The sequence below is a fragment of the Colletotrichum chrysophilum genome (genome assembly GCF_026319265.1).
Source record: "Colletotrichum chrysophilum strain AFK26 chromosome Unknown scaffold_78, whole genome shotgun sequence".
NCBI lineage: Eukaryota > Fungi > Ascomycota > Sordariomycetes > Glomerellales > Glomerellaceae > Colletotrichum > Colletotrichum chrysophilum.
In genome coordinates, this window is record NW_026517365.1 from 28,220 (window position 1) to 55,988 (window position 27,769).

At 53.9% G+C, this 27,769-nt stretch overlaps 12 protein-coding genes across 12 annotated transcripts; 6 read left to right on the top strand and 6 right to left on the bottom strand.

Annotated features, from left to right (window-relative positions):
• Window positions 1-1,246: 1,246 nt before the first annotated feature.
• COL26b_008683 (uncharacterized protein) lies at window positions 1,247-2,379 on the bottom strand (the record flags this gene model as incomplete). The annotated part of the gene is made up of 2 exons (XM_053181432.1): window positions 1,247-1,898; window positions 1,967-2,379. 2 exons carry the CDS (start codon window positions 2,377-2,379, stop codon window positions 1,247-1,249), a joined length of 1,065 nt encoding a protein of 354 aa, XP_053034572.1.
• Window positions 2,380-3,277: 898 nt separating this feature from the next.
• COL26b_008684 (uncharacterized protein) lies at window positions 3,278-4,346 on the bottom strand (the record flags this gene model as incomplete). The annotated part of the gene is made up of 2 exons (XM_053181433.1): window positions 3,278-3,959; window positions 4,024-4,346. The coding sequence occupies 2 exons, from the start codon at window positions 4,344-4,346 to the stop codon at window positions 3,278-3,280; spliced, it is 1,005 nt and encodes a 334-aa protein (XP_053034573.1).
• Window positions 4,347-6,633: 2,287 nt separating this feature from the next.
• COL26b_008685 (uncharacterized protein) lies at window positions 6,634-7,092 on the bottom strand (the record flags this gene model as incomplete). Its single annotated transcript, XM_053181434.1, has 2 exons — window positions 6,634-6,821; window positions 6,894-7,092. 2 exons carry the CDS (start codon window positions 7,090-7,092, stop codon window positions 6,634-6,636), a joined length of 387 nt encoding a protein of 128 aa, XP_053034574.1.
• A 1,324-nt stretch (window positions 7,093-8,416) lies between these two features.
• On the bottom strand, window positions 8,417-9,498 carry COL26b_008686 (uncharacterized protein; the record flags this gene model as incomplete). Its single annotated transcript, XM_053181435.1, has 2 exons — window positions 8,417-9,011; window positions 9,077-9,498. The coding sequence occupies 2 exons, from the start codon at window positions 9,496-9,498 to the stop codon at window positions 8,417-8,419; spliced, it is 1,017 nt and encodes a 338-aa protein (XP_053034575.1).
• Window positions 9,499-10,227: 729 nt separating this feature from the next.
• COL26b_008687 (uncharacterized protein) lies at window positions 10,228-11,628 on the top strand (the record flags this gene model as incomplete). Its single annotated transcript, XM_053181436.1, has 3 exons — window positions 10,228-10,443; window positions 10,496-11,494; window positions 11,548-11,628. The coding sequence occupies 3 exons, from the start codon at window positions 10,228-10,230 to the stop codon at window positions 11,626-11,628; spliced, it is 1,296 nt and encodes a 431-aa protein (XP_053034576.1).
• An 800-nt stretch (window positions 11,629-12,428) lies between these two features.
• COL26b_008688 (uncharacterized protein) lies at window positions 12,429-13,022 on the top strand (the record flags this gene model as incomplete). Its single annotated transcript, XM_053181437.1, has 3 exons — window positions 12,429-12,581; window positions 12,660-12,800; window positions 12,840-13,022. 3 exons carry the CDS (start codon window positions 12,429-12,431, stop codon window positions 13,020-13,022), a joined length of 477 nt encoding a protein of 158 aa, XP_053034577.1.
• A 148-nt stretch (window positions 13,023-13,170) lies between these two features.
• COL26b_008689 (uncharacterized protein) lies at window positions 13,171-13,895 on the bottom strand (the record flags this gene model as incomplete). Its single annotated transcript, XM_053181438.1, has 3 exons — window positions 13,171-13,591; window positions 13,672-13,809; window positions 13,861-13,895. The coding sequence occupies 3 exons, from the start codon at window positions 13,893-13,895 to the stop codon at window positions 13,171-13,173; spliced, it is 594 nt and encodes a 197-aa protein (XP_053034578.1).
• A 2,917-nt stretch (window positions 13,896-16,812) lies between these two features.
• Window positions 16,813-17,490, bottom strand: COL26b_008690 (uncharacterized protein; the record flags this gene model as incomplete). The annotated part of the gene is made up of 1 exon (XM_053181439.1): window positions 16,813-17,490. The coding sequence occupies one exon, from the start codon at window positions 17,488-17,490 to the stop codon at window positions 16,813-16,815; it is 678 nt and encodes a 225-aa protein (XP_053034579.1).
• A 1,956-nt stretch (window positions 17,491-19,446) lies between these two features.
• On the top strand, window positions 19,447-19,705 carry COL26b_008691 (uncharacterized protein; the record flags this gene model as incomplete). Its single annotated transcript, XM_053181440.1, has 2 exons — window positions 19,447-19,649; window positions 19,684-19,705. The coding sequence occupies 2 exons, from the start codon at window positions 19,447-19,449 to the stop codon at window positions 19,703-19,705; spliced, it is 225 nt and encodes a 74-aa protein (XP_053034580.1).
• Window positions 19,706-23,312: 3,607 nt separating this feature from the next.
• Window positions 23,313-23,717, top strand: COL26b_008692 (uncharacterized protein; the record flags this gene model as incomplete). Its single annotated transcript, XM_053181441.1, has 2 exons — window positions 23,313-23,513; window positions 23,577-23,717. 2 exons carry the CDS (start codon window positions 23,313-23,315, stop codon window positions 23,715-23,717), a joined length of 342 nt encoding a protein of 113 aa, XP_053034581.1.
• A 180-nt stretch (window positions 23,718-23,897) lies between these two features.
• On the top strand, window positions 23,898-25,037 carry COL26b_008693 (uncharacterized protein; the record flags this gene model as incomplete). The annotated part of the gene is made up of 3 exons (XM_053181442.1): window positions 23,898-23,939; window positions 23,999-24,171; window positions 24,239-25,037. The coding sequence occupies 3 exons, from the start codon at window positions 23,898-23,900 to the stop codon at window positions 25,035-25,037; spliced, it is 1,014 nt and encodes a 337-aa protein (XP_053034582.1).
• Window positions 25,038-26,808: 1,771 nt separating this feature from the next.
• On the top strand, window positions 26,809-27,657 carry COL26b_008694 (uncharacterized protein; the record flags this gene model as incomplete). The annotated part of the gene is made up of 1 exon (XM_053181443.1): window positions 26,809-27,657. The coding sequence occupies one exon, from the start codon at window positions 26,809-26,811 to the stop codon at window positions 27,655-27,657; it is 849 nt and encodes a 282-aa protein (XP_053034583.1).
• Window positions 27,658-27,769: the final 112 nt, after the last annotated feature.

Consider the following 27,769-nt stretch of genomic DNA (forward strand, 5'->3'; position numbering starts at 1 on the left):
GGTCCGAGTGGATTTGGGAAGGTTCCTCAGCAAGGCCGTATTTGCGGCGTCACGCTCACTCTGACTCTCGGCGTCAATGCCTGCGTAAGGCTCATATGCAACCTGTTCCAGATTTGGGAAGCATCCAAGGACTAGCCTCACGGTTTCAGGGGAAAAGCTTCGGAAGTGACGTCGGGTAAGAATGAATCTGGCCACGGCTGGGACCGGTGGCAGGACGACCTGGACATTGTTATGGGAAACCAAGTCTAACAGGCTCCCCAGGGTACGTTTTCTCGCCCCGAGACCCCAATCATGAATCGATGAAACATTCGCCCACACCCAGTCGTCCAGATCGGTTTCCAGCTTGTTGAAGCTGTGCAGAGCGTCGCTGCGTGAAGCGGCGCTAAGGTCCAACGTCACGCCGCTGCTGTCCTTCCATTGGGAGAGGATGTTGAGGAGATGTATAAGATGTCGACTGAATATCCTATTGTTCCGTCTCCTGGTATTTCCATCCTCGTCAAGCTGGCATACGTTGTGGTCGTATTCCGCCAATTCAATATGTAAGCGAATCCTCTTGATGTAGCGTTCTCGTCTGCGGTCGACGATTCGGCCCAACCGCAATATGTCAGCCACTGATCGTAGCTTCAAGGATGTAAACGTTTTCTTCTCGATGATGGTCTGCCATTCTGCACCAGCCGCTACCAATTGCAGCAGCCTCGTCCTTTGTTCTTGCTGTGCTTTTAGCTCCTGCTGGTACCTTCCCAAACGTCGTGCCATTTCTCGTGCATTTTCTCGTGTCCTTTCCTCTTCCTGTATCACCAGTTCTGCACTCATGAGTCTGATCTCAAACGGGAGAGGAGGTTGGTTGGTTGATTGTAACGGCTTTTCCCGTTCCTCCTGGGAACTCGTTTGTCTCTTTTGAGGATTCCTTCCAGCCATTTTCGACACTTTAGTTCTAGGCCGGTAGCTTCTCGATTCGCCGTCCCTTTAATCTAGGATTCTTAGTCGTAGAGAGCTGTCTCTGCCTGTTCATGCTCCGAATATAGAAGGACAATTTTTGAAGGATGAAATCTTTGAAGACGATTTGTCTGAGCTCGAAGTCTGATCGTGGACAATTCAGCCATTTTATGGTTGTTATCAATCAAACTTTGCGAAATACTGCTTATCAAGGTGTGGACTTTTCGGCACGAATCACAACGCATTGCTGATTCTTCATACAGGTACATATCTTACACTAGATCACACAAGGTAGATAATAAGTACCTAGTCATGCATCCTTCGGACAGATGGCATCGACCGCCTTCTCAATCCACTCATGCGCCTTCGGATGCGTAACAGAGTTCCTCGCAAGTTTTTTCAGCAACTCCATCTTGTTGTAATCCGCAAGGCCAATCTTGTTCCTCCCCAGGGACGGGTTGAACCTGATGTACTTGGTATCAGCATGCTCAGCACGCTGATTTAGCATCGATATGTGTCGCGAAAAGTCCTTGGCCTTGGCGTTCGTGTTGGTCGAGAAGGCCATCACGGTCGACAGAACCCCTGTGATCTTGAGCAACGAGTCCTTTGGCGAATCCGCCCTCTCCCACCCCGTGCCGAGACTGATCACACAGGAGATCTTGGGCTCCGGCTCGCCTGGCTTCACTAGGTCATATCTCGAGTTCCACAGCTGGTCAATAGGGTTATTGTTGAGAAGTCCGCCGTCCCAGAAGGTCAATTGCCTTTTCGCTCCCTCGGGCCACTTGACCTCGGGGAAGTACGTCGGCGCGGCGGACGTCGCCCTTGTTGCGAGGCAGATTGTAATTTTATCGCGGTGCTCTTTCATGATGTCGTTCGCCACCGAAGAGACGTAGTTGTTGTTGTCCTTGTATGTCTTCATGAGAGCTGTTTCGGCCCTATCTTGAGCTGTTGTGCAGATGATCCTATGCATCTCCATGGTCAACGATGCATCCTGGGGCTACCAATATGGGCGTCTTTTTGGTATTCTTACATCCTGCCAGCCGCTGGGTGCTGAAGTAGCGCATCTCCCTTCAACGCCTTGTCGTCCTTATCCAGCCCATGGTCTGCGACCACCCGTTGGACGGCCCTTTTGAGAGATTCGCCATCAAACCGACTATTCTGGACCACACTCTTGCTGTTGTTGACCCAGGACGAAATCTTCTCCCCTAGAAAGTCGATGGAATAACCGTAGACCTTGGGCTTGAAGATGTCTTTGGCTATCTCGTCATAGGTTTTGATGGCTTCGGTAGCGGTCATCCGAAATCGGAACAGCAAGAGGCCAATGATTCCTCCAGTGCTTGTTCCAGCAGCCAGCTCGAAATAGTCGACGGGTCGAGGCTCTTCCTTCAGGCCCCTTCTGACTTGAATGCGTTTCATGATGTTCTGCAAAACGACAAGAGACATGATTCCGCGGACGCCACCCCCGTCCAAAGCCAGTAGACGCGCTCCATTAGGGTGCTTGGTAGCGGGAGATGATGCTCGTAGTTGCAAAGTTGGAGATGTGGAAGTCGAAAGCGCATGACATCCCCTTAGCTTAATGCCACGGTGGGCCTTACATGTCGCTAGCACTCGAGAAGACATATCGATGATAGCTGAACGCCGTCAGAGCAATGGCGTTTCATCTACCTCTTTACCAGGCGCGTGTTCTCGGCGATCTCAACTGCACTGATAGAAGCCTTGATTCTGAAGCGCAGATGCGACTATCCTTTCTATCATCGTGGGTCCTGATTAGAATTTTCTTATTCAATCGGCAGCGAGATGTTCCGGAATGGCGGTATGTTGGAACTGCTGTGCCGCCGGGATAATTCGGATAGCTGCCGAAGGGGTTGCGGGTGACCCAAAGAGGAAATTAGCGGTAACTTCAACCTGAGGATGGCAATTAACATCATCTTCCAGGTTGATTACACAAGAACGTTAAACTGATTCCAAGACAAATAAAAATGTACCAAGTAAGTGAACCTTTTGTCGTGAAACGAAAGTCCCTTGGCATTCTTTAAACCACTAAAAGTGACTTTCGGGGCCAAATTCTAGATTGATGTTTCTACCGTGAATCAGCATGATACCATGATATGGAAGTCATCAGTGAGACGACACGATCAATGAAGAGGGATAGGCAGATACATCAAGAGTAAAGACTTATGTTTCAAAGTGTTCATGTTTTGGAATCATCAGACCAAGGCTTTGAAATTGGTTGATCGTCTCTAAGTGTATGACAAAAGAAGTAGTGATATCATCCCACGTTAACCCAGATCCCCATTACGCCAACGCCAGTGATTATCCCATCTTCAACTTGATGTCTCTCTCACTCCCCCCTCCAAGAGCCGTGGAACAGATGCTTCATCAACGCCTCCTTCGGCGGCTCCCCAACCGTACTATTCGAATGCGGCTGCCCCATCCCAAACCCATCAATCGGCAGGATCAGCACGTCACCCACCAACTTCGGCTCCGTAATATACGACAGGTTCTTGATATCCGTCAGCTCACTATCATACTCCTGCAGCTGCTTAAACACCGTCTCCGTCCACGCCGCCGGCCCCGTCGAGTTCATCACCTCGGTGCTCGTCGGCTTCACCTCGTTGACGGGCACCTCGTGCGTCGCCGCCAGCCCGTCGAGCGCGCCGAGGATGCGCTGCGCCATCTTGCGGAAGACCGGGTGCCCCGGCGCCGCCGCGATCGTCCACTGGCAGAACTGCACCCAGTGCAGGATGTCGTACCACCCGTTGCCGTCGCGGCGGTCGAACTCGATGCCGACGACGAGGCGCACGCGGTCGCGCAGGTGCGCGGGGACCCATTCGTCGATGGGCTGCAGGGCGACGGTGTCGGTGTCAGTGTAGACGCCGCCCTCGAGGCCGAGGATGAGGTAGCGCAGGAAGTCGGACTTCATGCCGACGTTGGGCATGTTCTTGTAGGCTTCGATGATGCGGGGCTCCTTTGCGAAGTGGCGGGTTACGTATTCGAGGGCGGAGGTCTCGCCCATGAGGGTGCTGGGGTCGTGTGTTAGTCGGTTGTTTATGGAACGTTGGTTTTGAGGGGATAGGTGAAGCTTACTATTCGTATCCCGGGTTCATGGCGGTCCACGTCGCCGAGCTACCCAGCTTCTCGGCGTCAATGACTAGATCCTTGTCCGACTGCGGCGTCTTCTTGGGCAACACGATCTGCCAGATCTTGGGCGGAATGAGCTGCGAGGTGTGCGTCCTCCATACGGCCGATGGCATCAGCGTGCGGCCATGGCCGCTGCCGAAGTAGAACGAGCCCCGGTGGCTGCCCCAGATCCAGAACAGGGAGAGCAGGGTGAGGGCGGAGGCGATGTAGAGCGTCCTGTACCGGAACCTTGCCGTGTGTTGGAGGGGCTGCGTCCAGGTGGGCGACATTGGCGGCTTTTGGTGGTGGGAGAGATACATCGTTGCGGATGGTTGATGGGGGAGTATCACCAGAGGCCGGGAGGGAGGAAGGGCTCCTAGCTGGAGTTGAAGCCGCTTGGGGTTCTGGTGTAAGACGAGGAAGACCTGGCAGGGAAAACCTGAGAAGCCATCCTCAGATCAGATGGGGGGAACGGGACATTGGTAATATTATAGAAGAATGCTGGATAGGGCCATCATCTCTAGTCTAGTTCTAGATTCCCCCCTGGAGGGGAGATGCCGATGGCAAAGGGAGAGTGGGCAGAACATTTGTGCGTGTGTTCGTTCCATACCCGCACAGAATCCATCCCTTTGCTGCGGCTGAGGCAATCCAGAGGTGTGCGCCACAATTGCCGTTTCTGGTGTAAGTCGCAATAGGGGGGCGAGAAGAGCCTACAGCAAGCCCGTTTTGGCCGTTCGCAGATACTTGCCCTTTCAGAGCAACTCGTCTCCGGGCATCAGTTTGGTCCAGCCTTAGTTGGCCAAGAAGCCACGTTATTCGCGGTGGGGAGACACTGATGCTAACGGGGATAATCCAGCTAGACGCGCCGAGCAGACGGTACGATTCGGCTGGGAGCACTATCTAGGACGCTAAGCTGGCTTGACAGCTGCTGGAGTCGGCAAAGGCGATTTGAACCCCTGAATATGCACTGGGAAGAGAGGACGGCAGATATTGTGGATGTAAATGTAGCTCCTTCCAAGACTAAGGCCAACACGATGGGCTCAATCATGCCTCGTAGGAATGGAATGCACATCAACATGGCACACCGTGGATCGGCGGAGATACGATATGTCTGGGCGCGGGATCAGCAGAGGCAAAGAGCCCAATCAATCGGGGAAGTAGGGCTGGGCAAGGGGACCAGCTTATGTTTTGCCTAGAAAAAGGAACAACATCGCACATCTTTTGGACATGCTGTGTGGTTGGGGCCCATTGTTCTGGAGCACGATGTCTCACTTGGTTTCTAGGAGGGGGCTAGCTGCTAATCCAGGTGGGAGTCACCGTGGCCACGGAAAGACCTTCTGGGCAGTCCCTAAGTTTCCTAGTAATTATGCCGCTGGAGCAATAGCATCTGAAGAATGTGCAAAAGAAGCTTGTCTTTCTTTCAGCGCAACCTAAACCTCAGAAAGACCACCTAGTCCCATTCTTCACACTCGAAACCACGATTCAGGGGCAAGTTCCTGAGCCTCTCCCTTCCGTGCCTTGCCCCTTGGCGCTGGCATGCAAAGCCCGGTAGGTGCATCAACAGTTTTCCCCTGGCTAATCCCGTATTGCCCCTTGCCTAACGATGCCGTCTCTAATATCCGGCACTCACCACGCGCAGGTGATGGCGGACTTGGCTCAGGGCGGCAGAGATAGACATCGTATTATCAGCGGAAACAATCCAAGCCACTTCTTGAAGAACAGCTGTAAACCTGCAAAGTGTGCGGCGGAGGGAAGCTGTCAAACGCCACAATTCGATAGCTGCAGCGCGGATAGCGAGCTAGTGATAGACGGCCGTGGCGCCGGTGATGCAGGTAGCGTGGTCGTCTCCCCCGACTCGGGTCCGCAGCGAGCTGCCAGACGCTGCTAAAATACGGGATGATTCTTCGGTGCAGATGAAGAAGCGAAGCTAAGACTGGCCGGCTGGAAATCGTGAAGGTCGTTGGTTAAGGAACCGCGTCCTCGGGAAAGTGGACATCGTCATCCATGCATGCACCGGCAGTCGAGTTGGAGATGGCCTCGTAGGCCTGCCCCTGTCAGGGACTCCTGTGTTGCCGTGAAGCAGGGGTGCATTGGAGTGATCGGTTGCTTCAATGGCGTGGTATAAAGATGGCCGTTGGCAGATTTCTAATGCCTCCCCTCGATCTGACGATGCCGAATTAAAAAGGCGTATCTACTCTTTGGGATAGACTCTGAGATGTTACAGCAAGTAGCAACGTTGAAACCCCGGAGGACGTCAGTGTCGTGACATGACTGACCGGTGTCGCAGAGACGTTGCCCGAAATGTGCCTTGCAAAAGAATATGCGGTAATCAAAGACGATCCTGATGTGTTGATCAAATCTACCACACATGACAAGACTATCACGTTACGATACACCACTGTGGAAGTATAGAAATGATCGTCAATCGCAACGTTGATTGAGCTAGCTTAAAACGCCCCTTGTAGACCCAGGTCCCCTTCCCATGCTATGAAGGATTTATGATAGTAGTGTTACAGTCGGGGGCAGTTCATGATTGCCCCATGTCATGAGCCATGCTTTTCTTTTCATTCCAATCGCTTACAGGTTCTTCTTGACCTGGTCGGCGGTACCCTTCGCCTTGCCCGCGGCCTCGTTGACCTTGCCCTTGGCCTCTCCCTTCAGCTCCTGCGCCTTGCCGGCCGCCTCGCCCTTGAGCTCCTGTGCCTTGCCCGCGGCCTCGGCCTGCGAGTTGGGGGTGACTTCCTTGACCTTTTCCGCGACGGAGGCTGTGGGAGTCATATGTTAGTGTCTTTTGTCGTTACATACATCCTGGAGCAAGGGGGAGACGCAGGACTTACAGCCGAGGTTGATGCCGTCGACGAGCTTGTCGCTGACCTTGCGGTCGACCGTCTTCAGGCCGTCCTTGACCGTCTCGGTGGCTGACTTGTGTACGGGCGTGGTGGTGGTGAATTGTCTGGGGGCGACGGCGACGGCTCTGGGAACGACGCGGGGGAGGGTAGCCATGCGGCGGCCGACAGTCTCGATGAGGAACGACATTTTGGTTGGATTTATTAGGGGTTTGTTGGTGGTTTTTTTGGGGTATCAAAAGGTGCGGTTGAATGACTTTTTTGGTGTTTGTGTTGAGGAAAATTGAAGAACAAGAGATGTATGGTGAGGGAGAGGTAGCCTCAAATATGAAAGGCGGGAAGGAATGACACTCACACCGGAAGGAGAGAGCTCGAGGAAGCTACCTATGAGCTGCGGGTGATGTCATCGCGCCTTTCGCCCTGCGGAGGCAGGTGGGAGGCAGGTGGCAGGCACCACGCCCTGAGTTCGCGGGGCTCTTGCTCCTTTAGCCGCACATGCTAAACCACAACCACAGCGGCTTCAGGGCCCCCAACCCCACTGTAACAGTGCACCTCACCACGAAAAGGGCGGGGTGCAGGGGCGAGGCGAGTGCGCCATGACGTTCTGGGCCACGGCGAGACAATTGTATCACACCTACATCATCGATCGCAGGAGGTACTCCCAAGGTATCGTCGCTTGGTCGTCGTCTGGTGGTGTTCCCCGCAGATTTCGCCGTGGGGATCGGTGCAGGTAATGACGACATGTCTACCTCTGCATCACACCACTGTTTGTCTGTTGCTCGTTGAGGGAAGGCTGTTTGCATTACCTCGGTCTTTCCGTGGTCTGGACCCTTTGGACGGGAAGGCGGGAGAAAGAGCTGAAGGTCTAGCTGAGCTTGTTGTGGCAGATTGGGTCTAGTAGAGAACAAATCCGGTGAGTACGGCAGCGGATCAAGGCACTGGCCGATAGATCTTGGAACGGGAGACTCACTAACTTGGTTACGGATTGCGATCTCGATCTATCGGGCCGGAGGTCCGGGCGTCTGCCGAACGGGATCGGGGGAGACGGATACCAAGGTAGGTCCACTTCGGGACGGGGCCGGCGGATGGTACGGCGTGGTGGCAATTTAGGAGGCTACATCGTACAGCCGCTTGAGCTTTGAAGATAGTCAGTGCCCCAATGGCCTTTTAATGTCAGCGATCCGACCGATCATAACCTACGAAAGTGAAATTTGAGTTTGTCCCTCCTGCATCACTCCCCAACATAAGGATATAATTGTATTGAAATACCACTAAATTTCACCAGGCTCCTAATAGTCTTGTGGTTAATTTTCGCATAGTATGATAGGTAATATCTCGCGTTCTGTCCAGTGCAAGTCACTTCTTTTTGAAACAATTGTTAGTATGTGGTGTAATATGTGCCGTTTCGTTTTGTCAACCAGGTGGCCTTCACATTTGGAGCATCTATTGATAATGATTAAATCATCTTCATACATTCCCACCTATTTTCCTTTTACACCGAGATGCCTTATTCTTTACTGTCCCTTGAACGCAGGCTTCCTCTTCTCCTGGAACGCCTTCAGCGCCTCATTCCGATCCTCCGTCGCCACAACTCTCTCGTACATCTTGTTCTCCACCTCCTCCCTCGCCCAGTTGACAGCCTGCAAGCCCGCGCGAATCGCAATCGGCCCGCCCTCGCAGATCTCGCCGGCCAGCCTCACGGCCTCGCTCAGCACCGCCCGGCGCGCGACCAGCAGCGCGCCCTTGTCCTTGTCGCCCTCGCCCGCCTTCTCGGCCTCGTCGTGCGTGATCTCGACCAGCCGGTCCGCGATGCCGAGGAAGTACGCCTCGGGCGCGGACACGCGGCGGCCGGTGAGGATGAGGTCGCGCGCGCGCGAGAGGCCGATGAGCGCGGGCAGGCGGTGGGTGCCGCCGGCGCCGGGGATGATGCCGAGGCGCGTCTCGGGCAGGCCGACGAGCGCGTTGGAGGAGAGCACGCGGAAGTGTGTGGACAGGGCGAGCTCGAGGCCGCCGCCGAGGGCGAGGGAGGAGATGGCGGAGATTGTGGGGATCGGGAGGTTTTGGAGGGAGGTAAAGGTGCTGCGGAGGTTGGCGAGGAACTCGTCAGTCCTGTTGAGTGTTTGTGTTAGTGGTGCTTAATAGGCTTTGAGGTAGTGTTTTGGAGGGAAACGTACTCTGCCTGGGAGAAGCCACGGCGCTCCTTCAGATCAGCGCCGGCGCAGAAGCTCGTCTCAACGGCGCTGGCGAGGATCAAGGCGCGCGTCGGGCCCTTAACGTCCTTCCCCGCGGCGCCACCAAAGATCTGCTTCGCGGGTGCCTCATCGCCAGTCTCGGTATACTGGGCGTGGACATCTTCGATCTCGGCGCGCAGCTGGGACAGCAAGGCCTTGGAGATGGCATTGCGGGCCTTCGGGCGGTTGAGCTCGAGGATACGGATGTGGCCGGAGCCGGGGGCAGGAAGCTGGGTGACGGTTATCAGCGGCTGGTTGGAGTCGGCGGCGGTTGCGGTTGAGTAGAGGGCGGCGGCCGGTCTGGAGAAGGAGGAGCACCGCGGGATGCGGACAGCGAGACGGAGCGGGGCGAGGCGGGGAGGCATCTTTGTTGTCTCTGGGGTATCAAGCCGTGGGAGTAGGTAAGAAAAGATGTGAGAAGAAGAAGGAATGCGTCCTTTGGTTCCAATTGAGTTCGATAGAGCCGTTGGAGGGGCGGCTGTGTTGGTTGCTGCGAGAGCTCAATTTGGGCGGACCGAGGAAAGAGCTCGATTGGTGAAAATGCGATGACGTTCTGGCGGGTCGGCTTTGCTCGGTTATTTGTGGAGACCTCAGATGAACACTGTCCTGTGAGTGGTCACTGCCCGGGGAGCTCGGCGAAGAGCAGCCGAACGCTTCACCGAGCTGCCAGCAGACGCGGCCCAAGCTTCGGTCACCTTTCACCTTCAACACCAGACTCCCGGGACTGTTGCATCGGTGCTTGTACGGCTCATCAGTCCGTTTTACAAAATTCCTGCAAAACCATCTCGATGGAATAAAACACTTCAAAACACCACAGACAGACCGCTTGAAAGCAGTCAAGCCGAAGCATCTCATCTCGATGGGACCAAGGGGGCGTCTTGGCACGTGCGCAGTGACGTCCACGTTCTCATTCCAGGTGCCAAGCGCAGAAACCTGCAAGCGCCAAGCCATCTTCTGTCCCTGCGCAAGCTCAGCTCTCTGCTTCGGTTTGACGGCATGTCGCGTGCCTTATCTCTCGCCCTTAAGAAGTCTCGCCGTGCCGCCTCTCCAGGATGAATGAGAACCTGTTCGTCTAATCTTTTCGACAACACACCATGTCGGATAACACGGCAGAAAGCGTCCTCGTCCCCTTTCTCGGGGCCTTCCAGGCCTCCTTGTCGGTGCTGCTGACCATCGCCTTCGGCGTGATTGCCGCGCAGTATGGTCTTCTCGATGGACAGAGCAGCAAGAAGATATCGACCTTCTGCGTCCGCATGGCGCTGCCGGCACTTTTGATCACGAATGTCGGGTCGCAACTCGACCTCGAAACTGTAGGTGTTCCGTCGTGAAGACTTTGGCCGGCATCTCCTAACCGATCACAAGGGGCTACGCTATGTACCCATCATATTATGGGCCATCTTTTACACGACGGCGTCAATCGGCATTGGCATGTTCCTGAACAAGGTCCTGGGCATGCCCGATTGGGTGACACCAGCCATTGCCTTCAACAACACCACCAGCCTGCCTCTGCTGTTGGTGCAATCACTCGATGCGACGGGCATCCTCAGTTCCATCGACGACAGCTCCGATGTGGTGGCCAAAGCCAAGAGCTACTTCCTCGTCAACGCCATGATCGGCAACTCCCTCACCTTCGCCCTCGGGCCCAAGCTCCTCAACGGCCACGAGGAAGAAGCCCCAGACAAGGACGGAGACCACGAATCGAGCGAAGACGAACAAGACGACGACGTCGAATCCCAAGACCTCGAGCGCGACGAGCGAACATCCCTGCTCCCGCACCGCGTCGTCGCCAAACGCACCCGCGCCCAGCACCACCTCGCCCGCAACACGAACCGCCTCTGGTCCGCCGTCCCTGCCCCCGTCCAACGCAGCCTCAGCTTCCTCTCCAGCTTCGTCAACGCGCCTGTCATCGGCGCCCTCCTCGGCGCGCTCGTCGGCCTCGTCCCCGCGCTGCACCGCCTCTTCTTCTCTGAGCCCGAGGCCGGCGGCTACCTCAACGCGTGGCTGACATCAGCACTGAAAAACGTCGGCGACCTCTTCGCGACGCTGCAGGTCATCGTCGTGGGCGTGAAGCTCTCCAAGGCGCTGCTGCAGTTCAGGAATGGGTCCGAGTCGAAGGAGAGCCACGTGCCCATGGTGCCGTTCCTGGCGGTCACGGTGGTGCGCTTTGTGGTGTGGCCCATCATCTCGATTGGGGTAATTTACGCGCTCGCGAGCAAGACGGACCTTCTGACAAAGGATGCGCTGCTGTGGTTCTGCTTGATGCTCATGCCGACGGGCCCGTCGGCGATGAAGTTGTCGGCGCTGGCGGACTGCGAGGGGTCGGATGAGGCGCAGAAGATGTTAATTGCCAAGTTTTTGACGGTAAGTTTGGCATAAGATTTGTGTGATTGACTTGAATGCTAACAGTCTCGTAGATGTCGTACATTGTCTCTCCGTTAATCTGTTTTGCCGTCGTTGGAGCTTTGAAGGCAAGCGAAGCTGTCGCGGCAGGATGAGGATGGACTATACTGACCATCTCGAATAATCCCATTCTCATTGTCAGGTGTGAGGTGATTTCGGAAGAAATAGGCTCCGAAGTAGTCGTGGACATGAAGATTTGGGGCAATGTCAGGCCAAAATAAAATTTATCATGAACAATATGATGAGATTAATAGTGAGGTTGAGTACTTTGTTAGCGGGTGTAAGCCCTCCTTCAGACGAGTCAGCGCCGCAAGTACACTGCAGATTCTCACTCACCAATCTCATCGGCCCTAATCATTCAGAGTGAATTTGAGGTTAGAAAAGCTCAAAGCCTTTTGCCGGTGAACATTTCAAGGCTCATCTAATCAAGTAAGACGAGGTATTCACCCTCGGCCCAAATAAGAAGCCCATGATTGGTCGCAATCAGCCCCAGCAGCCCCCAATTCTTAGGTGCACTCCAGCAGTTGTTCTCCGCTGAAGCTGTGGGCCCCGGGATGACCTTCCTTCACGTCATCCGCTCTCTCACTCGTCAACCCCGAGCTTCGAGCTTCGACCCCGCCATCCCGAACGCCGGCCGACTTATCCAGCTCCATACTCACGTGCCCAATATCATACTCTCATCCAAAAAGATATTCTGACTGGCCTCTTAAGTCGTACATACTTCAATTGGACAGAGGAATCGTTACAGATCTCGGTAAGAACACCACCCAGCGAATTCGAACCACGGTGGGTCTCCAGACCACAACCTCGGCTCACAATCACCATCTCCATCCAACTCACTCACGCATCAACCACAAACGTCCGCAAGACTGATCACGATAAACAGTAACGCACAATGGATCCCGCCTCCCAGACCCTCCCCCCGGAAGCCATCGCCCTCGCGGGCCGCCTGTACGACGGCGCGCGCGCCGGCGACATGGCGCTCTTCCAGCAGGCTTTACCCGCGGGGCTGCCTGCGAACATGACCAACGAGAAGGGCGACACACTGGTACGGATCCCTCTCTTACAATTTCCGACCATTCCGCCTGAGCTTTCATGAGTGCGGATGATAGCTGACGAGAAACAGCTCATGCTCGCCGCATACCACGGCCACGCCGCCCTCGTGAAGCTCCTCATCCAGCACGGCGCGGACCCCAACCGGCTCAACGACCGGGGCCAGAGCCCGCTTGCCGGCGCGGTGTTCAAGAAGGAGGACGAGGTGATTGAGGTGAGTTTTTTGTCAACTACTAATTGTTGCTGGCATCAGCTTTACTGGTATGATGCGAGAGCTGACGCGAAGACCAACAAGGCTCTGCTTGAGGGAGGCGCGGACCCGGACTATGGCAACCCCAGCGCGCTGGCCTGTGTCGCGATGTTTAAGCAGGAGGAGAGGTGGCAGGCGAAATTTGAGAGCGCGCCTGGAAGGGGGAAGGCGGAGGTGAAAGCTTGAGTTAGGCGTAATTTGACATGATGGGACATTCACAAGATGATGGGATTCACTCTAAACCCGGCTTCTGCGCATACACAACATGACTGTCACCATCGTCAGCACCTCCATCCTACCCCAACTACACAATCATTTGAAAAAGACTCACTGATCAAACATAACATGCATCCCCCCCTCCCCCCAGCTCCGCCCTCACCCGCTCCAGCAACTCCCTCACATCCCCCTCCTCCCAGCCCAGCACCCCGCAAAACACCTTCAAGCTAAACCCCTCCAGCCCCTCCAGCAGCTGGCGCAAATTCAGCGCTCCAACATCCTTGAAGTGCGGATCTCGCGCCCACGGCCCGATCGGCGCCTTGAACCGCTTGTGCGTCACCCCGCGGAACCCGCCGTGCGCGCGTATCCAGCCCTCGAGCGCCGGGCCGGGCCGCGCGGTGCGGCCCATGGCCTCGCAGGCGTCGACGAAGCGCGAGTTCCAAAGACAAAGAGAGGAGGATGGCGGGTAGGTGGCGTCGTCGGCGAAGTAGAGGCCGTCCATGTCTTGGAACTCGGCGTAGCCGCCGGGGGTGAGGTGGCTATTTGTTCTGTTGTCAGGATATTTGAGGTTTTGATCCAGGATGGAGTAGGGAGTGGGTAGGATGAGGGAAGATTTAACTCATAGATGTTGGAGATCAGGCGCGGCCAGTCTGCGATGGAGACGAGCATGTAGCGGACGAAGATGTAATCGTATTTTTTAGGGTCGATCCAGGCGCTTTCGACGTCGTCGACGATGAATTTGACGTTGGAGGGGAGCCTGTCTTTTGTGGTCAGAAACTGGGTGGGATGGGTGCGGAAGGGGTGTTACCATTCCGGCTGGACTTGTGGAAATAAATCAGCCATTTGGATTGCCCCTGGGAAGCATCATTAGACCACACACGATACTGTGGGAGGAAGAGGAATACAGATCCCTGTTCCGGTCCCGATGTCCAATATCCTCTGCGTCGTTTCTGGTTTGATGGGAGCGAGGTACAGTCGGTAGCCGATGGATTTGAACATGAGGATATGAGCCAGATCAAGACGGTTCAGTTCGGGCTGCAGGGATTAGAGCTGCCTTTTGGGGGCCGTCAGGACACAAACCTCGTCGTTTGGAAATGCGTAGGCTTTTGAAGCTTATTAGAAAGAGTGGCGGAAGATGAAGGAGCGGTAGGACATACTGCCTTGGCGGTAGGCATGGTATCGTCGCCCGTATTCTACCGGGTAATCAAAGACACTCGACGTTATTGATCGGGTGTAGGATGACCTGTCTCCATCAGTATCAATGTCGCTGTCGGCCTGCCTCGGGCATCAGGTGATAATAGATAATGCTTCTGGAAGACCAACATCCGATCATCTGGGATAGAGTCCAAGTCCTGCATACACACATTAGAACGACTTGACGTTCGGGGTGAGATGAATGTGACGCTCAGAAGAATGACGAACACCAAATCCCTCGTCCTCAGGCTCAATCTCTGCATCCTGGTCAACTGCCGGAGTTGGATCTACAGGTGCGACCGTAATGCCGACGGCGTTACCAGACTGTCGGGTCGAATCGTCCATCCTGGCAGAAACTTTGCGCAGCTTTGGGGGCGGAAAAGCTGGATGGGTGTCTTCTCCTGATCACGCCGTTAAAAATACCCCTAGAGCCTTTGGTCGTTCCAACAGCATTTTCCTGTTGTACGACACCCCAGCCAAAATGAGAAAAGGAAAGAGAACACAAACCAGAATGAACCAACAGCCTACGCCCGGCGGGACAGACCACCTTTTTGACCGCTACCAAATTTCTGACGGTGGATTTTCTTGGTCGTGTTGGAACCCAACCCGACTGACCCGCTTGTTTGCTGCTTGTCAGAGACAACCTGTTGGTGTGTCGGTCGCAGCTGACAACCCTCCAGGGTACCGAATGTATGTAAGCCAATGGAAAGGTTTCGCTTGGCGGCTAGGGTGGGCTGCAAGTTGACAAAAGTATCCATGGTGTCGGGTCAGATAGGTGATGTTCATTACTGGACAAGTACCGTTCGTGAGTTCTGCAGCAGAGATCCCTAGAACAGCAAATTTCGATCAGAATGAACAAGTTAAGACATCTTGGAAGCGCTGATTTCTTTGGGGATGGCAAGTGATTGGAGCACATCAATACCGACATTTGTCATTCGAGTTGAGGTCATGTGTGTGCTACGAGCCTCACGATATCACAGCTTGGAGAACATGTTTGGAAAGCAACAAGAAGACATGTGTGGATAGGGCAAATAAACTTTGGCGTTTTCCTGGCAGGAGACAAAAGATTCTTTTGCAAGCTTTGCAAAGGCTTCCTCCAGGGACCGCGGTTTTCTTCGACCAAAGAACATACTGCACTTGTTTGACACTCTTGTCTCCGGGAAATATGCGAGCATTCCTTCAGTGTCTACTTCAACGCATTAGAACCTCGTCAACTTAATAATTCTAAACTACACAACTCACAAATCGCAGTCTCCAAAATGCCTGGGATTAAGAAAAGGCCTAAAGCAGCGGCGTCCATTCAACCCATGGACATTGACCCCGAACTCAGAGAGGACACACCTGCTTCCGAGGCTAGGAGATCGTCGACAGTTCGTCCCTCTTCCTCGCCGGACCAGGTCCCATTCCCTGCTTCCCCGGCCGCCAACAACATCCGCCCTGCCCGGGTCTTCGTCAACATTTAGCCTGCCCCGCCCGCCAATGACATCAGCGTGTATCACGTCCTGGGAGACGACCGGAATCTACTCCCGTCGATGTACGCCAATGTCTATCAAGTGGACATGCCGCCCAGACTGCAGGCTGTGGAGGCTCCGTGGTACCCCTTCCACCCGCGGCTCACTGCTGAACCCAGCAACTACCGCACGGAAGGCACTGTGGCAGAGAGGGACAGAATCCTTCCGGAGCTTGACAACGTCTGGCATGGGATGCAAAAATATGGGTATGCGTGGTCAATAGTAGAAGATCCAGTTCAGAGGCAAAACCTTCTCGGTCGCGCAGGGGCGCTACCTCCTCCTCTTCCGGATGTGAGGGACTTCAGGGACAACAACAGCCAACGCCAGCGACCGCCTGCTCCCGTTCTTCAAGACCCGAGCTATTATCAAGTACCCGCTTCCGTTGTGTATACCGACTTCAGCCCGAGGTACGAAGTATCCCGCCATGGAGGTATCAATGGTCAAGTGTATCAGGACCGCGCGGATTATCAACCACCCTACGGCACTGTATACCCCAACCACGACCGTGGTCACCAAGTGCCTAACTATGGCGAGGGTAGCAGTGGTCAGAATCCTGTGGCATCTGCACAGGGCGTCAATCGAGACTAGGGGTCTTATTCGGCAGCCGATGTGCCTTTGCAACACGTGCAGCCACGGCAGCCGAGCTCGGACGTGCAACGATGGCACCAATGAGATGAGGAGTTGGTTGCTGAAGGAACGCCTATGAAGATTCTTCTGCAACCATGTACGCCTTCGCCACCTCATATGTACAAAACAAATTGGCAAGACGAACGCGAATCTCGGGGGGGATGACTGGTGAAGTCATTTGAATGGATATTCTCGGGGGTTTGAGGTGTAAAGACTCTAGAAACTTTGGAAACGCCTATCTTTACGTTGATGGGGTTATTGAATGCGAATCCATCGACACTGCTGATGGTCATGGAATGACGAGGTTGAAATTCATGCCGGGTTGTGTTATTAGTGCAAATGTTTTTATTTATGGTGGAACAGTGAGGTCCTCATATGAGAGACCGAGTGTAAGTCTCATGCCCACTCAAAGTATCTTCCTAGTGACCTCATTGATAGTCACTGTGACCCTTGGGCCTCACCCCATCCACTTCTCCCTCTGAGCCCTTGGAGCTGTCTGCGCCCTTGGAGCCCTCAGATCCCTTGGACCCCCCACCCTCACCAAACTTGACCACCTCAATCGTCGTCGTCACATTCCCCTTCGTGGCCCTGCTGTACGGACACACCTCCTTCGCCTTGTCCACAACCTTCTGCACCTCCTCATCACTCAACCCCTTGACGCGCACCTTCATCTCCACGCGGATGCCCATGTCGAGCTTCTTCATGTCGCCCACGAGGTGCACCGTCGTGTCGACGATGGAGTCCTCGGGCTTCTTGGGCATCGTGATCTTCATGCTCGCCGCGGACGCGTTCATCGCGCTCTGGAAGCACGCGCCGTAGCCCGCCGCGAAGAGCTCCTCCGGGTTCGTCTTGCCCTTGTCGCCCGCGCCGCCGAGCGCCTTCGCCATCGTCAGGTCCACGACGAGGTCGTCGCCCTCGACGTGGCCCGTCCGCGCGCCGACGACCTTGGCGCGCGCGCTGTAGAGGACGGGCGCCGTGTCGGTGTTGAGGAGGCGGCGTGTTTGTTGGGCGATGGTGATGCTGGGTGAAAGTGGCCGCGGGGCAGCGCGGGTGAGCGCTTGGGGCACTCGCTGGGCCAGTCTGACAGAGCGGAGAGAGGATGCCATCGTGGTGATTTTGTCAAGATTAAGTCTTTAGAGAGCGTGGAAATGTAGATGAAATTCTGATGTGAACTTGACATTGGGTTCAAGCATTCATGTTTTTGTTTTATTGTAGCTTGGGCGCCGGAATGCAATTGTGGATCCAAGAATGTGCTGGTCACGGTGACGTAGTAGACGTCAAGTATTACGGCCCTCAGACCTGAGACCTATTTCGGAGGCTGCTGAGTCACCTAGCCGATTTCATACAAGAGAAGTATTCCCAACACAGGAGAGTTTGAATATTTTATGCGTTGGAGTTGGAATACTTATTCTGCAGTTGAGGCTGCATGACATCTGCAGATGGGTTGAGTTGGCAGCGGAACAGGGCAGTGGATGACGCCAACCCCATGGTACTTTCAAACCTCAAAAGATTCAGATTCCAATTGGATCGATAGCTTGATTGATATCTGATCTAGCGAGCTCTTGATAGGACATGAGGCTTTAGAGTTGCTGCGTATTAATAGGAGTTTAGGCAATAATCAGAAGGCACAGGCGCGATGCGTCAAGAATATCGCACAGGTTAGCCGATATTTTGCCTGCAAAGGCCCGCCATCCGATGCTTCCGGGTGGAGGGCCGAACGAGGAGTGTTGAAAAAGCCTAGCCCTCGAACCCCCCTTGCTAGTCTACCTCAAGGACCCTCTGATCTTCTCTCACGGGGCAAATGAGATTGTGATGATGGCGCGATGATCCATTGAGAGAATGATCACCGTAGAAGACGTTGCGGATCTTGAACATTTGCCACAGCTGGGGAGCAGGAACATCGACATACTGTGAGTTCAGACAACAGAGTTCACTGCAAATGAAGCGAAATCAGATGAACATTCGTAGGGCTGAGTCCCCAGTCCGAGATAGAACACGAAACGGCTGCCTGATGGAGCTGCGGCACGGCCCCGATCGGGACCATTGATTCCATAGGGCTCCTCTAATAATAAGCATAAGCGTACCTCCGCCAATCCTGTTTTCGAGTCGCATCGCAGCATGTGGGCCCTAAATAGCTGTGCCGAACGATTCGCTGCGTCTTCATTCTTGCCATTCTCGGGGTCCGTGATCCTACACTCGGCCGAGTTGGTGTGCTTGTTATACCAAAAAGAAGCAGCAAAAGAACCGGGCAGCAGGCCGATACAACACCATTAGCAGACTCCATGCTGTTGAAGATTTTCTGTGGTACCACGACGCCGTTCCCCGTTGCACCCAGAGAGGATCAGGCCGGGTGCCAAGAGGCAGCAAGGGGATTAGGAATAGGCAACATTTTAACCGCGGGCTGGCATTGGCCTGATCGGATTCAACCCTTGCAAACCCCACTTCATCTCAAATGAGTGGATCAGATAAGATCTCGCCCCGTCACCCTTTTCAACTCGGGAGAGGCGCTCAGACTCATGGATCTTCCCACCACACCTCAGCCAACCAAGTCTGCAACAAAGGAGTACTTCTTGATACTGAATTGAAACGCCAAACAGACATAATCACTGGCTAGTCGACGGTGTTTTACGAGGCTTCACATCGGGTCTGGTTCATCTTTGAAAAAGACTCTAACCCCGCATCTTGCCCACATGGCTCGCAAAGGCAGCCGCAAAGTCCGAACGGGATGCATAACCTGCAAGTAAGTCAGAGTTGTCTACTCTTAGTCAGTTGGGAGTTTCTTGATGTGCATGAGACCGACGCTCGCTAGGATCCGCAAAGTCAAGTGTGACGAGACAAAACCATCATGCACCCGCTGTCTCTCTACCGGGCGCAAATGCGATGGTTATCAACAGCCGCCACCAACAGCCAAGGCAGTCTTAGAGGTCCCAACGAGCCAACCACACCGTGTGTTCTATGGTGTCACTAGCCAGACTGAGGGCCGAGCGCTGCAGTATTTTTGCGAGACTGTTGGCCCCTTTCTTTCCGGCACCGTGGACCCTTACTTCTGGACGCACATCGTCATGCAGTTCAGCACGTTCGAGCCGTCCGTTAGGCATTCTCTCGTCGCCATCAGCAATCTTTACGAACAAATCGAAGGCTCCCCGCAGCCGCAGCGTCGCCTACACTTGCAAGACCAGAGCTTTGCCCTGCAACACTACAACGCCGCCATCAACGAGCTCAAGGCCATCCAGACACGCGACAAGCAGCCTATCGTGCTAATTGTGTGCGTGTTGTTTATTTGCATTGAGTTCCTGCAGTCAAACCGCGAAGCCGCCGTGAGACACTGCAAACATGGTGTTGCGATTCTACGAAGCGTGTGCCGAGACTTTTCGTGGATGGAGGAGCATCTTCTCCCCTTATTTCGAAGACTCGTCGAGTTGTCATTTTTCTTTGGGGAGAAGTCAGATTGCTCGGACCTCGAGGGGCTGGAGCGCCCGATCCCGGAGTATTTCCCGACATACCATGACGCCCAGCTGATGGTCGATGACATCTACAACCGCAATTTCCAATTTGTGAAACGTCTAGATCCTTATCGATCTGGGCTTGCGAGGGACAGCCCTGTGCCCGGACATGTCCTCGACTCACAAAGCCATATTAACCATCTGCTGGATGTATGGCATGACCTATTTTCCAGTCTCAACAGCCGAGTACTCTATGACCCAGTCGCGAAAGACGCTGAGGACGACCGGCAAAAGCTACTGCGAGGGTTCCTAATCACGCGGTACGAATGCTGCAGGATATGGTTGAACCTCGCTCTTTGCGGTGACGAATGCGGCTTCGACCAATACGTGGACAACTTCAAAAGGGTTGCAAAGGCTTTGAAGGACACGGCCGATGAGATCTCGCCTGACACGCGGCTACGACACCTGTCCAGCTTGTCACCAAAGTTTTCATTCGAGACTGGGTTCTTGCCCATGCTGTTTTCGATCGTCTGCACATGTCGCCATTTCGATACGAGGTTGCAGATTTTGCAGTTGATGCCCTTGCTGAGCCTTCCGCGTGAAAGTTTGTGGGAGATGGACAGCTTGGTCGCGGTCGCCCGGAGGATGGTCGAAATTGAACATGCGATTGTGCTGGATGCTTACCTGAGACCGACGACTCTCCCGCCAACACCTTGGCCTCCTAGGAATACTAGAGTCATCGACGTGTCTATGGATGCGCAAAATGAGCAAAGATGGGTCCGAGGAGAGAGGGTGACAGGGAAGGTGGTTGGGTTTCACCAACGGAATCCAGAAGGCGGCGTGGACCTCTTCACCGAATTTGTCGTCATACGAAATTCTCCGCCCGAGGAAGTGGTTCCGGTGAAGAGGAGAGCTCTAATCAAGTGAGTATTCAATTACCGGGGCATTCAAATAAACGGCTAACGATCCAAGGAATGATCATTCGAACCCGGCTCCACAGGAGCCCAGATGGATTGAGCCTGCGCTGATCGACCCACGTTTGATAGAAGCAGATCAGTTTCTTGTCGAGCTTGAGTCTCAGCGAAAAGAGATGCCAAATTTACGGATGAAGTCTGTGGCCGGTGCTTACTCGTGGGATGTAAATTTCTCAAAGTCGACACGAGGTGAGATCTGCCTCGTGTAGGATGTCTGTAACTTTGTTGTCCTTGTTTTGCTTTGGGATTAGCGTGGTGTTTTCCGGATGACTTTTATCAAAAATGTGAATTGGCCGTATCCTCACGTTGAACTCGCCAGGGGTTTTGTTCTTGTGACAATCTTGAGCAAACCTGTTGTACTGAAGATTTTGCCACTAGAGGAATAGGTTTCCGATGTCTTGTTCTCAAGATATGCCATCTTCCAGTTGTAAGAAGTGATCTAGATGTAGCTCCGGTAGCACGAGGGGAACTCAAAGCAAGCCACACCCGATGTTGTTGGTGCTTATCCGTTTCCACGCCTCCATATTGTCTGGTGGCTGTGTTCAAGCGTGTGCGACCCGTGTCCACGGGACTGTTGGACCCCCCCTGGCGAGGTTATTCAAAGACCTACGGAAAGATATCTAGCAGGCGGCTGTGTAAGGCTTTATGACTTTCGGAAGAAGCCCAAGGATGCCAAGGAGTAACAAGAGATGAACGCCAACGCAGATGCGGCCCTTGGCGACGGGGTATGCTCCTTGGAAAAGTAGGGCACCATGTACACCAAGCGAAAGTCGAACCATGAAGATGCAGTGTGCTGGCATGCTGTCTGATAAATGAATGGATGCCTCCTTTGAGTGCCATTAAGCGTAGATCCGCGGTCTCTTAGTCCGAATGGCATGCCATGGGCACCCATCTCTTTTCAGATAGTTAGCTGTCTGCGAAGCAGCAGCACTCGGGGCTAGTCACGGGGAACGGAGCCGACATCTAACGGCCAAAAGCCCATGTGTTCGAACCCTGCACTGTCACTCCGCATTGCGACCCTGTCAAAGAGGAGACTGGAGAAGGGGGGAGTCACCTGCACCCCAACCAACCCCACTAAACAAACGTGTTGGTAGGTTTGATGTTGCAATTGGGTACGAGTAGAATGCCCCAGACCTATGAGATGGCGTCCGTTGTGCGAGATCTGGAGTTGACTCACGCTTATCTCCAGGAATGCGGATATGTCCATTTACAATGGGTATCGTACGGGTCACCAGCCGAATACTACTCCGTCTAGTGCCGCTTGGTGGGGTTATGTGCATGCAGACGATTGGGAGCATAGCATCCACCGTGGGTCAGCAACCTGCATGCATTTACACAAACATCGAAATGGTTCAAGCGGCCTCCTGGGACTACATGGCAGATGACTAGCAACACTGACCAACAGCCAGCTCATTCAACATCCGCGTCTCCGTTCGTGAGTTAGTTCTAGAAAACGTGAGCTTTTCCGAGATTAAGTATCGTGTAAATAAGCTCCTGTCCAGGGAGATGTTGCCCAGACGTGGCTGATGATCTACGCGGCCAAGTGCTTGGAAGAGCTTGGAAACAACCAAGATAACGAGCATTTTCCGTTCAGAAAACGAGGTTTTCCGTGCTGTTTTCCGCTATTGCCTTGGCATACCGGCCCAAGGCCAAGGTGGTGTGACGGGAAAAAGGCGTAGAAACGCCATCACCGCCAAGCTTTCTCAGAGTTGGGGTGGCAGGTACCGACCGGGGACATCGTGGTGCTGCGCCGCTTTGGGTCTGGAGCCAAGCTGTCATGATAGTAGCAACTTGTCACCTAGGAGAAGAAGTAGTGGCACTAAGAGACATCTGGGTGTCTCATTGTCGAGGGCGAAACCCGTGTCAGGGTTCCCAGCTGTAGTCGAACAATGTATTGCATGATCTGGAACGTAAATCGTTGATGGGGTAACCAGCTGCCTCTCAACAAAACTGTTGCGATAGCAATGGCAGCCTTCACGAGATGACTTCGCAGAAGCCCTGGACCATCTGCAGACGCCACGGTACTAGACCCCGACCGCCGAGCCGTGAAAGGGAGTCTAATACCTGCACCTCAGGCTTTTGCTCTAGTTCGGGATGTGAGCGCCCTTTTAAAAGAGGTCTTGGCTGGCTCCTCTTCCCCGCACTCCGCACTCGCGGAAAAGCTGCCGTACCCCATCTACCCCATGGGGATGCTCCTCGACTCCACCAATCAAGCTGGCCTAACGCCGTCCATCTGGACCCGACGCGATGGCTGCGAACGGTGGATATACATGGGTCTGGTCGAAATGGGGTTCGTAAACATGAGGATATATATCCAAGCTGCCTCCAGCTGGTTTCTGATCCTACCTCGTCCTTCAACCTGCGAATCTCTTAGGCATCCGTTGTCGACAGCAGTTTCACCGGCACCGTTAGCTCGAGACTGGAAGTTTGTCCAGGCTTGTTGGTTTTTTCTACAGGCACCGCGTGTCTTGCTCTCTTTGATCGGACTTTTCGACAACACCAAGCGTCGAGATGGCGACCAACGTCCACACCGGCAGGCCCGATTCGCCTCAGGACAAGGTCGGAGTCAACCAGATGGAACATGTCCTTACAACCGATGATCCAGCGCTCATGAAGCAGCCCGCCATTGAGAAGGTGGATGAATTTGGCGCCCACACTAAGACCGACCCCAGAGAGATTGCGCTGGTGAAGAAGATTGACTGGTACATCCTCGTATGTTGCTCTGACGGCCACGGGTTTTTATCTCTGAGTAGCAACTGACTTGACCTCGCACAGCCCATCCTATGGGTGATGTACTTTCTCAACTTCTTGGACCGAAACGCCATGATCAACGGCAAGCTCAACGGACTCGCCGACCACCTGGGTCTGGTTGGTCAGCAGTACAACACTTGCGTATCAATTTTGTTTGTCGGGTAGGTGCTTTATCTACATTGAAATTACGTGTCGGACTGTCTAACTCTCAGCAGCTACCTTTGCGGTCAGGTCCCGTCGAACATGATTCTTAACAGAGTCCGACCCTCGTGGTATATGGCTGGTTTCATGATGGCATGGTCTATCGTCAGTCTGCTGACATACAAATGCCACAACTTCGCCACCATGCTTGTTTGCCGCTTCCTCCTCGGAATTACCGAGGCACCTGTAGGTGATGAATCCGTGCTGTAATCACAACGACTCGATAGACTAACGATGTGAGATAGTTCTACCCGGGGGCCTTGTACATGCTCTCCATGTTCTACACGCGCAAGGAGGTTTCAAGTCGCATGGCCATCTTTTACACCGGAAACATGGCTGCATCCGCATTTTCGGGTCTGATTGCTGCCCCTATCTTCTCTGAGATGGAAGGCATGAGGGGCCTTCACGGCTGGCAATGGTGAGTCTGAGAATATGTCTCGTGGTATTCGTGATGAGAATCCTCGGGCTAACAGATCTTCTCGCAGGCTCTTCATCATCCAAGGCGCTATTTCGATTCTCGTCGCCTTCTTCGCTTTCTTCTTGTTGCCCGACAGCCCCCTCAAGACCCGTTGGCTGACCGAGGAGGAACGCCAACTTGCCCATACCAGAATCTACAACGACACGACCGACCGTCGTGAAGGCACCTCCGTCTGGAAGGGTCTCAGCGAGGCTTGCATGGACTGGCGCACCTGGGTCTTCTGCCTTATGGACAACCTCCACTTATCCGCGAACGGCTTCAAGAACTTCCTCCCCACCGTCGTTAAGACCCTTAAGTTCAACACTACTGTCACCCTCGTCCTCACCTGCCCTCCCTATGTCTTCTCAGCCTTCTTTTCTGTCCTGGTTCCCTGGTCATCTGGCAAGTACAATGAGCGCACCTGGCATATCACGATCAGCAAGCTCATCGTCTGCATCGGTTTCGTCATGTCTGTCGCATCTCTCAATATGGCTGTGCGATACACTGGTATTATGCTCTTCGTTGGCGCAACCTATGGTGTTAATAACTTGATTCTGGGCTGGACCTCCTCCGTTCTCGGCCAGACTGATGAGAAGAAGGCCGTCGCGATTGCCATGGCGAACACGTTGGGCAATGCGGCTAGCATCTACACGCCGTACCTTTGGCCCGATTCTGACTCCCCTCGATTCCTTACAGCCATGTGCGCTAGCATTGGCTTTTCCATCGGTGTTGTCATCTGCGCGTGGTTTATGAGGTGGGCTCTGATCCGCACGAACAACAAGAAGAGACGGGAGGACCCCAATGCGACCAACTTCTATGTCTACTGAGAAGAGACTCAATGAACAGGAGATGGCCTAGCATTCTGTGGGTGGCAGTATAAGTTAAAAAGAGTCATCATGTAATGGTTTACGCTGTAGGCAGCCCATGTACAGAAGGAGTAATACAACGGAATTGATTCCATAGAACAAGGGGTGAATCCTGATTCAAAACACAATTTGCGACGCTGGAACTGAATGTGCCGGTTGTGAGATTACATAGCCGATATATCTGGACGTGAGCGTTCTAAAACATCAATCTTTGGTCACTGGGTAGAGTCCGAGGATGAATCTTTTCCCGTCGTATTTGTTCAACCTCTGGAGAAAAGGCTTCCATTAAGTTGCCAAGCTAACGATTTAATTTTAAGCTTACGTCTCCTGCCGCAGCCGGCTTGTCTTTGGCCTTGGAATGATTAATAAGGCAAGATATGAGCATAGCCGGACCTCCCCAGGCTGTATAGCTGTGCAAGGCGCTGTAAGCACTATGGGCGGAGGGATTGTCAGCTTCATGTACGCTCGAGATTCTTGTCTCCAGCCTGAAGTAAGCACAATAGTACGGACTGAAGGCTGGGTTCACTGCACGTGCTGACATGTGGTTCTACAAGACAGCAGGTCACACCTCCCACAGTTGACGGTGGCAGGATTCAACCTGCAGCTGTGTGGCTTAGACGATGGAAATATTTCATCAGTTTTCTCCTCACTTATTCTGCGGATGCCTGGCCAAAAGTTCTTCCTTACTGCCGCTTGAAATGCACAGAATCACTATGCTGTTCAACGTTAAGCCTGATGCTTCAGTAAAAGTTTCGTTTCAAATGTCATCCCATTTTTTAGAAACAAGCTCTGGCCGTCTGAAGTTGATCCATGCAGCCAGGCCGCTCAGACTCCCGAAAGCCACTAACACCTGGTAACTAGGCCGGTAGAAACATGATCTAATGGGCCTACACGATGAATCCCTTGTCAGCCTTCGGACAATTCGGACGCAGCTAGCATCATCTCAAAGCCTACCTCATGCCACGTGGAGGAAGTTTGGAATCAACAACACCAACTGAGGAAACATCTTTCCCCAGATTGACTCGCCTTACAACCAGAGCTGCCTGCTGACGTATCAGCCAATTTGCTGCGGCCAACCAACCTAGCCTTCAGCCCTCCAAGTCGTTTTCGGCGGTGAACCCAGCAAGTTGGCACCACACTGCCCGGGACAGCCCCCAACGAACGTCAATCCCTGTCGCTCATCAGCGCCAAGATACGCTAGGAAACGCGAATCTCCGGTGATTCGCCAGTTCCAACTCATTCAGCATCAGCAGTCCCAATGTGTGTCTCCATTCTGCAGTTTGCCAGGCTGTGCTGGCCTAGTTTTGGTGGGTGTTGCTATTACCGGCCCAGCGTAAGCTTGATGCCATTCCCGGGTGCACTGCAGATGAAGGATGCCTGGCGCACATCACACTCCACACCACAACACATCGTGGATGATTGTCGGTGCCGGGTATCGCAGGAGGCACAGCACCAACAACGGCAACCACGAAAATAGACGGTTACGATTATCGAAAACAGTCTGACGCCGGACCTAGCCTCTTCATGAGGTATATAACGACGATGTTTAAACTCTGTTCCTGTCTCTTCTCTCTTCATCATCACGACCAACGCAATCAAACAACTTACAGACCAGTTCCCAGTTTTCTACTTTTCCTTTTTCATTTCCTTGTTTCCTTTGTCAGTCAGGATTTCCTATCTGTCAAACACTACATCAACCATCACTACCAAATCAACAATAACAGTAATCAAGATGCACTCTTCCATCATCCTGTCTTCCGCCCTCTTCGCTGCGGCCGCTCTCGCCGCCCCTGCCCCCTCCAAGACCATGTCTTCGGCTCCCGCCGCCAACACCAGCTACTCTCATGACGGCCACAACGGCGGCTCCATCGACGATGTCCTCCCGCCCATCGTCCCCGTCAACACTCGCTCCGGCAACCAGGACCTTATCACTAAGCTCATGACCGCCCCCACCCAGCAGGACCGCGTCAAGCTCCTCAACCAACCTGGTGACTTCGTCTTCGACTTCAACGACTCCGGCGCCCCAGAGGGCTCCGAGTCCCGCGGCAAGGGCGGCTTCTCCACCTCCGCCACGGCCAAGACCTTCCCCGCCCTCATCGGCAACGGCGCCGCCATGACTCTCGGCTTTCTCGGCCCCTGCGGCATGAACACCGCCCACGTCCACAACCGGGCCACCGAGCTCAATGTCATCGTCAAGGGCCGTCTCGTCACCAACTTTCAGGTTGAGAACGGCGTTGAGCCCATCGCCAACACCATGAACACCTTCCAGATGTCGGTCTTCCCCCAGGGCGCCATCCATCAGGAGTTCAACCCCGACTGCGAGGACGCTGTTTTCGTTGCCGGCTTCAACAATGTCGACCCCGGTGTTGAACAGGTTGCCCAGACCTTCTTCAACCTTCGCCCGGATGTCGTCTCCGCTACTCTTGGCGGTGTCCAGACCATTGACGGCGCTGACCTCGAGAGCTTCCGTGAGCACATCCCCGCCAACATTGCTCTCGGCATTGACGCCTGCTTGAACAAGTGCGGCATCAAGCGCAATGCCAAGCGTGATCTCAACGAGATCTTCGGCGCTGCTCAGTAAATCCGCTTAGGGGGGATGTCCATCAATGTGGAGTTTGGTTGTGCTTTTGGGGCTGTAGCTTTTCTTATTTTTAGCGGGCATTAGCATGACGGGGCATTGGCTAGAATTTGGA